At 44.6% G+C, this 12,330-nt stretch overlaps 1 protein-coding gene across 1 annotated transcript; it reads right to left on the bottom strand.

The window, feature by feature from the left end:
• Window positions 1-6,398: 6,398 nt before the first annotated feature.
• On the bottom strand, window positions 6,399-8,975 carry LOC119552703 (larval serum protein 1 gamma chain). Its single transcript, XM_037862444.1, has 2 exons — window positions 8,703-8,975; window positions 6,399-8,638 (listed from the first exon to the last, which is right to left on the bottom strand). The coding sequence occupies exons 1-2, from the start codon at window positions 8,907-8,909 to the stop codon at window positions 6,524-6,526; spliced, it is 2,322 nt and encodes a 773-aa protein (XP_037718372.1). The 5' UTR covers window positions 8,910-8,975; the 3' UTR covers window positions 6,399-6,523.
• Window positions 8,976-12,330: the final 3,355 nt, after the last annotated feature.

Here is a 12,330-nt window from a genome sequence, read left to right as displayed (position 1 = left end):
TCTTTGATTGGTAAAAGTGTGATATTTTACCTTGATTCACGTAAAAAATTAATTTAATACCTCTGGTCGATTTATAAGTTTCTATTGATTTATTGAAATAATCGTTATTACCTTTCGAGATAATCGATATAATGTTTGACAATTTGTAGTTGTATTGCTTTAAGTTTTATCTCTCTGTCGTTTATCGCCTTCCATGTTTAAGCATTTAAAAAAAATTAATCTAAAAAATGAACCTAATATCTCTATGGCCTATCGCTTAAAAGTTTATATTGATTTATCGAAACAATCGTTATTACCTTTCAAAACAATCGAGACAATGTTTAACAGAAAGAAGCTTAGGGCTCCCTTATCGCCCTTGTATTGTTGTAAGTTTTATCTCACTGTCGTTTATCGCCTTCCATGTTTAAGCATTTTTTTTTATTAATCGAAGCAATCGTTGTTCCCTATCGAGATTATAGTTGAATGTTTGACAATTTCTATCGTTTATCGGTCTGGGTATCTTCTCTAAGCCCAAGAAGCTTAGGGCTCCCTTATCGCCCTTCGTTGCCTTCGTAAACTTTTCCTTTCCTTGGCTCTTTTTTTGTCGTTGTAGTTAAAGCATTTTCGGCTGCGACTTGTCTGCGTCTTTGTCTTCGTCTTCCCCGACTCCTTGGTCCTCCTTGGTTTTTGCCCCACCCTCCCGGTGTTTGAATGTCTGTCCTTTGGTCTTTGTTTGCTTTGTCTGCTCCTGATTTGGCGGGCATATGTTGCTTCCATTGCTTCTGGGATTTCTTGGCATTTTTTATTTATCTAAAATAGCTGGCTGAGGGGCTAAAGGGGCGCGATGCGGATTTGGATTGGAGAAGCAGGCTGGGTAATGTCGCTTTGATTTGTGGCAATCGCGCGCTAAACGTCGCAAATTTTTAAAGTGAAATTGCTCGAATTGTTCGACGTCGTCTGCGTTTGCTTGCCTCTCCTGACAATGACAATATGCGTCTGGATTCTGGTTTTCTTGGGTGGCGAATTTGGGGGTTGCAGTCCCCGTATCCTAAAGCTTGGTCCTTGCTCTTTTCTGGGCTGTAAATAAACATGTTTGCCAAAATCATGCTCCTTGAGGGCTCTTGATGAGTACCAAGACTTCTTTGTCCAACTCGAATGGATTTTACTAAGCCGAAATTCACAGTCTTGCATGGAAATTAAAATGGCGAAAGACGCTTCAGGCGAATGAGTTCGATTTTGATGGCTTTTCTTCGGTCTGATGGATATTGGGTGATCATGGGCATGAGACCTACGGTTCCCGGAACTTTGATACTTTCTGCAGCAGCTTATGCTCTTGTTCTGTTATTCCCGATAGAATGACTAATCCCGTTGACCACAAAGGACATTGAACTGGCCCTTGCATCGGGAAACCGGCCATCACACACATGCCAAAATAAATAACCTCGACAACAGGCAAACAAATAAACAAACCCTAACCAGGGGCAGTCGGCGATGCTTTCAACTCCACCGCCTGCCACGATGATGATGATGATGATGGGGCAGGTGCAAAACTACACATCGAGGGCAGGTGCAATATTTTTGGTAAAGATACGTCCAACGGGAAGGAGAGGCGCTAACTGGTCCAACAACAAACAGCCGATTCAATCAACAACAACGGGAGTCAGGGATCAGCTTTGTTTTCGATTGGACCCTTTGGGGTAGACGCTTGCATTTAAATGGTTTGGTTATGGAAGGGTTAAAGGAAGCCCTTTTGGGGTCCCAAGGGGAGTGGTGTGCTTTATGGGGTTCGGGCTTGTCGCTAAATATTTAATAACGTAACGCATCCAGCTGCCAGAAGCCGCAGGACAATGACTCCAGTCGCAGTCTATTTCACTTTACAGAGAGAAAAACAGTATGATGACTTTTCAATTTAGAAGCATTAGAATTTCTAAGAAAATAAAAAATTCTTTAAAAATCTGTTGGAATTTGGCTAAAATAGATTTTCGTAGTTCTGTAGATATAAGTTTGTTTTCTATGTGATTATTTCTAGTGATCATAATTGGAATACTTTTCAGAAAATTGCATCTGCTGAATGATGATTCTGCAAGTACCTCAACAAGAATTTTTCCCATTCTATTCTTAACACCCTAATAGCCCCATCCTCGTTTAGTAAAACCCCCGGCAAATACTTGAATTGTTCACTTTCGTCTGCCGCTGCTTCAGTCCATGTGGTTTTTGGGTGCCCCCGTCGACGTCTGTCTGCAGCATCCAAACATCTATCCATCCATCCAAAGGTTTTTGGGTCTGCGAGCGGTATGAGAGCGAGACAGACTGCAATGGATGCTGATGGGGGTGGTAGAGCGGTATGAGCGGTATGAGCGGTAGTATGGTAAAAATTTTACGATTTGTTTTGTTTTGTCTGCTGTGGCTGCTTTCGCTGCTTTGCCCTCGTCAAAATTCGCAATGTCAATGACGCCGACTGCCTCTTCTTCTTCTGCTACCCGTTGCCGCAGTCGTAAAAATCAACCCTCGACCAAATAAATCGCACACGTAAATAAAAGCGAAAATGTTGGCTGGGTAGGCGTGGTCCTCGAAGTGGACCTGAGCTCTAAACCCCGATAGTCTGATTGTGAGTCTGAGCCGCCGTAGATCATTGTCCTTGGCCGGGTTCATTCACATGGCTCACATGGTTTGGAGAACGTGAGAATGGAACGGAACGAATGGGAAGGCACGGTAAAAAATTATAGCCATATTATCCATATGATAAAATAGTTGATCCTCATAGTATAATGTCATAGTATAATATCAGAGTATTATCCTTATGATAAAATAGTTGATCTTCATAGTATATCAAGTTTGTAACTCAATAATGTCTTCTGAATTAAGTTTAATGATCGCTCCTCGCTTAGACCTACGTATAACGTATATACTTTTTCCATAAATAACGTATGGATACTTTTTTGAAAGTCAAAATATGAAGTTGTGTCCAATTTCACAACCACAAGATAAAGTTTTGTAAGTTAGAATTACATACTTATGCCTAATGATAAATTGAATCTTTCAGATGCTATTTTATATTGTAACCCCTTTACTTAAAGACCCCTTTTTTGGGCAGTGCACACATTTTGCTGATGATTTTCGTTTGTCGATTTCAATATTGAAACGGCGGAACAGCAGAACAACAATGAGGTAGCGAGCTACCTCAACGCAACCTCAACCTCATCCTCATCCTCGTCCTCGGCCCGCATCTGTCTGGGCCCGGGTTCCGAACTCCTGTCCTCCTCTGCGGCCAGGCCTCTGGTCTGGTGGTGCGGCTGGTGGTGGAGTCGAGCCAGTGCCAGTGCCACTGCCATTTACCATTTACCATTTGCCAGTGGTGGTGGTGGTGTAACCGACCTAGGACTTGCCATGTGGTATTGTCTGCTGCACTCGGCTCGGTTCAGTTGAGTTCGGTTCGGTTTATTTTGCTTTTCACTCCCCCATTTCGAGGCATTTGGCGGGAAAACTCTGCTGTGTTGTGAGCTTCGCTAGCAAAACAGAACGGGCAAGAACCATTTGGTGGCAGGGAAGGCCGGGAAGCACAGGGGTGTAGTCATGGGGGTGCCCTGCTCGGTGCAGAAGGGGCCGCACCCGAGGCACGAGTGCAAAAAAACCAGAACGGCAACGAACAGGGCAACAGGAACAGGCCAACAGACGCGACAGAATGTGGAAAGCCAAGTGCCAGAAGCCGAAGTCAGAGACAAACTCCCGACTCGAAACCCGAAGCCCCTGAGAATGAGGGGGGCGGCCAATCTCTCGACGGGCCTACAGATGCGGTTGATATATTAGTAGTGCCATGGTAAGGGTCGAAAATTAATTCAGTTAAAAAAAGGCACATCGTTGAATCCAGGGTTTCTACTTAAAATATCATCTTGATAATAATTATTTGAAAAAAAAAAAAAAAAAAAAAAAAAAAACTTTTGAAGTAAAAAGTCGTGGCAAGCACGCTTTCTACAAGCAAATTTTTTCTACATACATATTTTCTGGTGTCCAATTTTGTAACAATAAATGTTTCAATAATATTGAATAAATATAGGAAAAAAAGACTTCAACCCAGGTCAGTAACATCCACTTAAAAAAGTTTAATAAAGTATTAGAGCTTTCTATAATCACGCTTTTAGATTTTGACATCTGTTTGTTATTTTTTATGATGCTACTTTTTTGAGTGTGCCTGTGGCGTATAAGTTTGTGTTTATTGTGAGCGACATGCGAACGGTTCTAAACTGTGGCAACATCATTACGAGCAATAAGGCGGGAAGCGAAGGGCTGTCTTCTTCTGGGGTTCTTGGGTTCCCCAGTTCTTCAGTTCTTCGATGTCTGGCCGGCCGGCCAGTCAGTCAGCCCAAACAGCCGCAAGGTGAGGATGAAACGGGAATCGGACCGGTAGCCCCTTCACTCCACCCCGGGGATTCATTCCCAGCTTTTGCGAGCTACTGGCTGTGGGCTCTGCCATTCTCTGGTCGTAAACTGATATTGGGGTCGTCGACTGCTAATTTGTGGACAGCAAACAAAACACAAAATGCGTGCAGAGTAACGCAGCAAAATGGCGGGGAGATGTGCCACGAGAAAAGGGGTTAAGAGGGGTTCGGGTTCTGGTTCTGGTTCTGGGGGCAAATGAAGCCACATGTGGTGTACAGTTGCGGGGCGTGGCAGTCCAGAATCATGTTCTTCTGCTCATCGTGGCTGGATGATGATGAAATGGCAGTTGCAAGGTTCATGTTTTTAATTTTTTGGCGGGAATGGTGCTTCCTACTAAAGCAAAAGTTTAATACTGTTAGCCATCAAGTAGAACTTTACTGTGGATGAACTTCAGTTCATAGACTGGCTTTCAGTGGGATATTTATTTTTAATTATATTTTAATTAAAATACGTTGAGCCTTGGCAGAAAGCAAACAAAATGGGGGAGAAGTTTAGGCAAATGTTTATAATTTATGGGCTAAGCAACCTCCACGCCGCCGGGCAATTAAAGCGGGAGCTGGGAGCCCAAGAAAAGCTCAAGTAATTTGAATTGAATGAAGTGCGCGACTGCCGTCCTACGCACCAGGAAGTCCAAGGAGCCGTAGACAAAACTCTTGAGAGGAAGGGGGGGCGTGGCACACGCACACGGACAAAGGGCGAGGCATAGTCTGGGGTTCTTTTTTTGTAGGTCTTTGACTGGGTTGCCACCATATCATACCGAACCCATCCACTCCACTCTCCATTCCATTCCTATCCTTTCCTTTCCCTGCCACTCTACTCCACTCGAAGCCGATGTTGTTGGTGGTGGTTGCGCTGCTCCAGGCAGTTTTGTTTTATTTTACGTTTCTTTTTTTACATTTCGTTGTTTCTGCGTCTCACCGCCAGACGATACCCACAAGCTGGCAGGAGTGACGCACCAAATACAAATGAGGGAAGGACCCGGGATCCAAGGACTTTTCAAAAGTGCGTCGATATTTTGTGCGTGGCCAGGAAGCGACGCACGAGCTGGCCTGTCTTCCCATCGCCCTCCTCCCATCCAGAAGCTGAGCCGCAGACACAAGGACCAAGTGAGGAGCAGGAGATGGGAGACAGGACTCAGACTCAGGACTCGTTTCGGGCTTAGCTGGCGTTGAAAGTTTAACGAACCTTTGGCGTTTCCTGCCCAAGGACCTCGCCCGTCTGCCGCTCGCTTCCAGGGTTCAGCGTTTTATTACACTTTTTCTTTCCTTCCACCAAGCGAAACACAAGAAGAACCAAAGGCCCAGCATTAAAAAGGACTCCAGCGTCCAGTTTTCGGTTTCATTTCGATTCGGACACGGCCGTACGATCCTTAACCCATGTTGTACCCCAAGGCGGTTTTACTTTGTTCAGTACGCAAAACAAATTGTGCTTCAGGTGTTCTGGAAATATAAAGAAATTTTAGTATTGAAGAAGATTGGCCCAACAAGAGTGACATTTTACAGAGTGAAACAAAATGTCACTGGCTACCATACTTTCCGTCCAATCGAGTAGAACTCATTCTTAAGATTTCAAAAGTGAAGCAAGATCGACTTAGTCTCAGATTCTCCAAAGCGAATTAAAATGATATCGATTTGCAAAACTACTTCATCTCGAAAACCTAAGTCAAGAAACCTTTCATCTCGAAAATAAAATTCGATAGTATTTATGTCTTTGAGAACGTATATTCTCAAATAAATTAGTTGATGAATTCATATATTGAGAAATTATGCTATTGTCCTTTTTCCGTTCTCAATTCTTCTGGATAGTTTCTAAAGTCAGAGCTAATTTTGTTTAACGAAGTAAGTTTTTCTTCGTGATATTATAATATTATTATTATTTTTGATTTATGATACTCAAAAATCTCTTCGACTTTATTGATTGAGCTCAAGTTCTTCCACTTTAAGATGAAAACACCAAATGAAATACAACTAGAAAAGCTTTAGTTATTTAGAATTTGTTTATTGTTTTCGATTCGTTTTGATATTTTTTTTGGTATGGGTTTTTTTGCCTAGGGCATTGCAAATTTTAAAGTTAATCGTTTAAGGTTAGAGGCTAGATCCAGTGCTGCTTAGTATTCGGAGTAGGAGTAGTCGAAGGTGCCGAACTTGGTGTACTTCTTCTCGAAGTACTTGGCGAAGAAGTCGACGTAGTAGACCTTGACGTCCTTGAAGAAGCCGTTGGGCACGAAGAAGTCGTACTCATCGATCTGGCGGTCGAAGGGATAGCCGAAGGGCTTGGAGTCGACGAACCGGGTGCCAGAGCCAACTCCCGAGGAGTAGGTGTAGTCGAAGTTGGAGAACTGCTCGTACTCCTCGGCGAAGGGCGAGACGAAGAAGTAGAACTGCATGGGCATACCCTGCTCCCATCCCTTGGGCAGGACGAGGCGGTCGGGGAAGGCATTGTGGGGCTCGCTGATGTCCAGTGGGAAGTCGTATTTGCCCTCGCTGGCCAGCATCACGTACTTGTAGAGTTCGGTGTAGGTGATCCTGTCCTCAGCGGTCCAGGTGAATTCCTTGGAGCTGCGCTTGAAGGTGTTGGTGCCGGCAACGAAGGGGTACACGAAGCTGTCGATCTGCACGAAGTTCTTGCGGTTGTAGTCCAGAGGGATCACGCGGCCGTACTCGTCGAACTTGGGTCCCAGGAAGACGCGGACAACGCCCTTCTGCACCTTGTCGGACTCGATGGTGAACTCGAAGTCGAAGGGCTTGTGGTTGAGGCGGGCCTGGCGGGCCAGCAGAGCCTTGTCCCACACGTACTGACCATCGACGAAGGTCATCTTGTCGTTCAGCAGGTTGGTCACATCGAAGTCCACAATGTCGTAGTAGGTCACCAGCTTGCTGACGGCCACATCCTTGATGGTGATGCCCTCGTAGATGAGCTCCTTCTGGGTGTAAGACTTCAGGTAGTACTTGAAGGTATAGAACACATCGGTGAACTTCTTGTAGAAGGTGTAGAAGAAGGGATCGCGCAGCATGGTCTCGAAGTTCAGGAAGATGTTGGGGAAGACCTCCATGTCGGAGTAGTCGACATCGGCGAAGTACATATGGGACAGCATGTAGTAGTAGTTGAAGAAGTACTTGTCGAAGGTATCGGCGTTGCCCTGCAGGTAGTTGGCCACGAAATTGATGGCCTCGGGCTTGTGGAGGTCGAACACCTTACCGTCGGCGGTCTTGTAGAATCCGGTCTCCAGGGTCTTGTACACGCGGCTGAAGAAGTTCTGGATGTGGTTGTACATTTCGAAGTTGCCGTAGGTGTAGAAGTCGTAGTAGTTCTTGCGGTAGCTGTAGCCAATGCCGTTGTAGTAGACCAGCTGGGGATCGTAGCCGTACTCGATCTGCTTGTACCAGAAGAACTCGGGGATCTCGCCGAAGCCGTTGGCCAGGCGCTCCTGGTAGTAACGGGCCAGAATCTGCTGCACGTTGTAGATCCAGAACTCGCCGCGACGGTCCTTGTCCAAACCGAACTCCTTGCCGTTGAGGAAGAAAGCGTAGTCCATGTTCAGGTAGTACCAGTAAGCGTTCCAGCCGAGATCCTCGGTGAAGTAGGACATCTTGGTCTCATCGTTGAAGAAGGAGATATCGCGGGTGTAGTCCACGGGCATGTAGAACTTCTTCAGGCCCTTGACAACATCGACGTACTTGGGATCCTGGACGAACTGGGCGTAGTTCTCGCGCAGGAAGTAGTTCTCCTCGACGTACCACTCTTGGTCCAGACCCATCATCTTGTACCACTGGAAGGTCTTCCAGTCCTTGGTGTAGAAGTAGAAGTTGCCGGTGAACTCGCTGTAGTCCTTGTAGAGGATGTCCTTGTACTCCTTCTCGTACATGGTCAACTTGCTGAAGACCTCGTAGTCGAACTTCTCGGCAGCGTACACGAATTTGCTGTTGAAGAAGTACTGGGGGAAGATTTCGTAGATCTGGGGCAGGATCAGACCCTCGAACTGGGGCTTGTGGATGACGGCCAGGGTCAGGGCGTAGACGAACATGCCCTCGTTGACGTGGATGCGGGCCCATGCAACGTTGCGGACGAAGGTCTCCCAGTCCTTGGCGTAGTAGAAGAAGTTGAACAGACCGTAGGCCTGCTTGTGGTGGGTCTTGACCAGGGCTCCGAAGAACTCTCCCTTGGGCAGCAGGGCTCCCAGTTTGTAGGATTCCCAGAATTTCTCCATGTAGAAGTCGAAAGTCTGGGGGGATGGATTAAGGGACACATGGTCTATGGCACTCAGAAGGACTACTTTAATCACTCACCTCATACTGAGCCTTGTCGACGATCAGGTTCTGACCCATCTTGATCCACTCCTCGAACATCAGGGGCTCATCGATGTTCTTGACAATCTCGAAAAGGAACTTCTGCTTCTCCAGGAAGTTCTTGTCGGCGATCTTCACCTTTTGCGTGGGCACGCTGAAAGCGGCCACACAGCCCACGAGGGCCAGTATCACAAGGGTCAGCTTCATCCTTGGTCCTTTGGCTGCTGCTTAGTTTGGTTCTTCAACTGCTCCGGCTTTGGTTCGCTCAACGACCAACACCTAAAGTCTGTTGTCTTAACTGCAGCCAACCTGGGTCTTTTATACCCCTCGACTAGGGATTTGCAATGCACCATATCAGCGGCAGAGTCCCCGCCATCAGCATAGGTCGTCGCATAGGTCCAATTCCGGCTCAAAATAGCTTTGCCTTATCTTCGGATGCTGTCATCCAAGTCCGGTCGCCTCTGCTCCAGCTTCTGCTTCTGCTTCAGCTTCTGCAGCCAAAGCCAAGCCAGGTGGTGATAAGATAAGGCCCTCGACCAAGACGCTCGTCTCCAACGTGTTCCTGTTGTGTAATTGCCGATCACCGTCGGTAATTGGCGACGGTGACTGAGGCATTTTCGCTGCAATGCGATAATATTTTTTAGAGTATTGTTATGGCTTTGAACTATGTCCCAGTGACAGTGGACTGTTGCTCACCTCACTGATATGTGCATATGTCATATCAGTTCAAGTTTATTTCTAGGTGCTTTCATATACCAAGAGGAATTTATTTGCAATGCCATGCGGAACTGTACTATCTCGGTTCAGGGCTGCTGTTTCAAAAGGAATTGTACCTAAAGTTGTTATACTATTACGAATTAAATTAGATTTATTTTATAAATATTTTATATGAACTTAATGGAATTTATTTATAATTCTGTCTTATAGCTAAAACTACAAAGGGTTTGATTGAGAACAGTTTTTTTTTCTTCTTTCTAAGTACTCTTTATATTTGTAAATTCCAATGTGATATATAACCTGTCAATGCAACACCGTTGCTTAAACTTAGACTGGGATAAAAGCTTTAAAAGTTCCTCATGGGTTAAGCCCCCTTTCGGCAGTTTTTGTGTGCGTGTTCTACCCTTGATTTTGGGCCGACCTTAACACTTACGTGATGTAACAATGCGGTAGGTTGGGCTTATAAATAAATTGGCAAATAATTTATTCTGTCTGTCCCGTGTCCTGTGCGTGTACCATCTGTAGGTCCTGATTTCGACACTTTGTGCTCCTGTGTTTCCCCTTAGAAATCACCGCTGTCTGCGATCAAGGTCAATGTGCGTGCTGTGTCAGTAACCTTTGCCCATTGCCCACCCCTCGTCCCTCAACCCTGCGAGGAAGCAGACATATCACCCCTCCTTGCCCCTCCCTCCCGTCCGACTGTCCCCTGCTTTTATTATATTTGGGTATGTACTTACTTTTTTCTTCGCCCAACCATGTCTGGCCGAAAAAAAAGAGAGCGAAAAAAGGGATTCGAACAGATGTGCAAAATGTTGAAAAGCCCCCTCGCCTTTCCCCGCCCTGTGTTGATTTTGGAGCAGAATTTGATTTGCCATAATCGCATATTAGTCGTTTGCCCAACATTATGTATTTACTTTATGTGTCTGTGACTACATGTGTGCTTCATGGAAGTTCCTTGGCCTTGGCCAAAACGCCAGGGAGTGTGTCTTAAACACACATGAGTCCCAAATTGAAAGCTGGCTTATCGCACAAATCAGTTATCAGATCCACCGTTTGACAGTTTCTGTTTCAGGGCTATAACTTTGATGATTCGCTTTGGGGTCGAAGAGTGATCAAGTTGTCGTCTCCTCATTTCCAGATTTTGGGTAAATTGAGTTTACTGTGGCGAATGGAATCGCAGAAAGTTAAGGGACTACTTCAATGCAGAATTGAATGACGAACATGTTCAGTCAAAACTACATTATATTTTGAGTTGTAGGGCGAACCGAGATCTTAGAATTCGCCCTATAACAATCACTTAGAAATCCCACCAACCTGCAAATCCCTTCTGAAGTCCCAAGAAGTACTTGAAACTATTAGCTGCCATCTTTTTTCTTTCCATTTCTCATATCTACTATACACTTATACGCCATTCTGACTTTTATCAATGTGAAGGTTTAAGTTTTGGGTAATTACCACCAAATTCCATCCACTTTCTTTCCCTTTGTCTATAGTTTGTGCTGACAAATAGTTTGAATAATTGCACTCCCCGTTTCTAGCAGCATGCCGACCCAGATTGTTGCAACCAATATATCATTCATTATCCGCCATGAAAAATTAGCAATCGCATTTTGTCTGCCATGCTCGCTTAAATGCAAAACTAAAATTCCAAAAAATCAGTGAAAAACTGAAGAAAAAGGCAGTGAAAAACATGGAAAAGCAGAAAAACTTTTATCAGCGCACAGGCAGTCGAGGGAAATTTGTGTGGGCTGGGGAATGTGCAACAAGGTCCACTCCCAAGAGGACAGGACCAAGTTTTCTTCCTCAGCTGGAGCAGCAGTTTTCCTTTGGCAGAGCATAAAAATTAGGTAATAATGATGGCCATAAAATATGATTTGCACCCTGGATTGGAGGGGCGGTGGTAAGGGGCTGGGCAGTGGGGAGTTTGAGGTGCCGCTAAGAAAACTTTTCCAATAAAATCAGACACACTCAGAGAGGTCAAGCCGATGCCATCATCGATCATCGCCGGCGAACAAAAATATTAAGAAACACGCAGTGTTCCGACCGTAAAGACTTGGAATATCCTTAGTAAAATAAATATGTGCAGGATATTAACATATCACTGCGGTGAACCACTCATTGAGTTAAATTAATTTTAAATATGTTTTATAGTGGAATTCGGCAATCATAGTCTACACCATGTGTTAAACTATTGCTGATAATGGCTAAAATTGTATAATAATTTTTATAAAAATTGTTTAAAGCATTGCAATACCCGAAGGAAGAGTAACCCAATTCAGAAAGATGAAATGTATGCCAAAGTTGCCAAATGAATTAAAAAAGTTCTCATCGCGATGCGTTGACGGTAATTAACTCAGTCACCCCTCCCCATTAAGTGTTTTCACCCCTCCAAAAAGAGATCTGTCGACCCCTTACCAGCACTCTACTAAAGCTGTCCGGAAAATGATTCATAATAATTGCAATGCGGCATCGTTTCGCCCCGAAAAGCTCGAAAGTCATACATCGTCCTGTTGGCACCATAAAATTGACAAATGTGTCTGTAAACTTGGCTAATAATGCAGCGTCCGAATGGGTGGCCAAGTGCTCACCCGCCTCTTATTATAACCCATACTCCAGAATTGGAGTTCTCGTCTATAAGCGTTGTCATCAATGTCGGTGAAATAGATTGTCGTCTTCACGTTTCTATATCCTCACTTCAATAGCACTAATTGTTAATGATATTTGTATGTGTTATTTATATAACATTTATTGTTTTTATTACTATATTAGAGAATTGCCATTATTTTCACTGACCCAAAACTAGCCACTCCGAAATATATTTGAAACGCATTTTGAGTATTTTTTTTTAGATCTCTTGGCTTGTGGTCGAGTTCAAGGACCCTCGAAACGGGAACAAAAGATTTATTGTATG

The sequence above is a fragment of the Drosophila subpulchrella genome, chromosome 3L (assembly GCF_014743375.2).
Source record: "Drosophila subpulchrella strain 33 F10 #4 breed RU33 chromosome 3L, RU_Dsub_v1.1 Primary Assembly, whole genome shotgun sequence".
Classification (NCBI taxonomy): Eukaryota; Metazoa; Arthropoda; class Insecta; order Diptera; family Drosophilidae; genus Drosophila; species Drosophila subpulchrella.
Note: the sequence above shows the minus strand (reverse complement) of the source record. Positions and strands in the feature narration are given on the sequence as shown.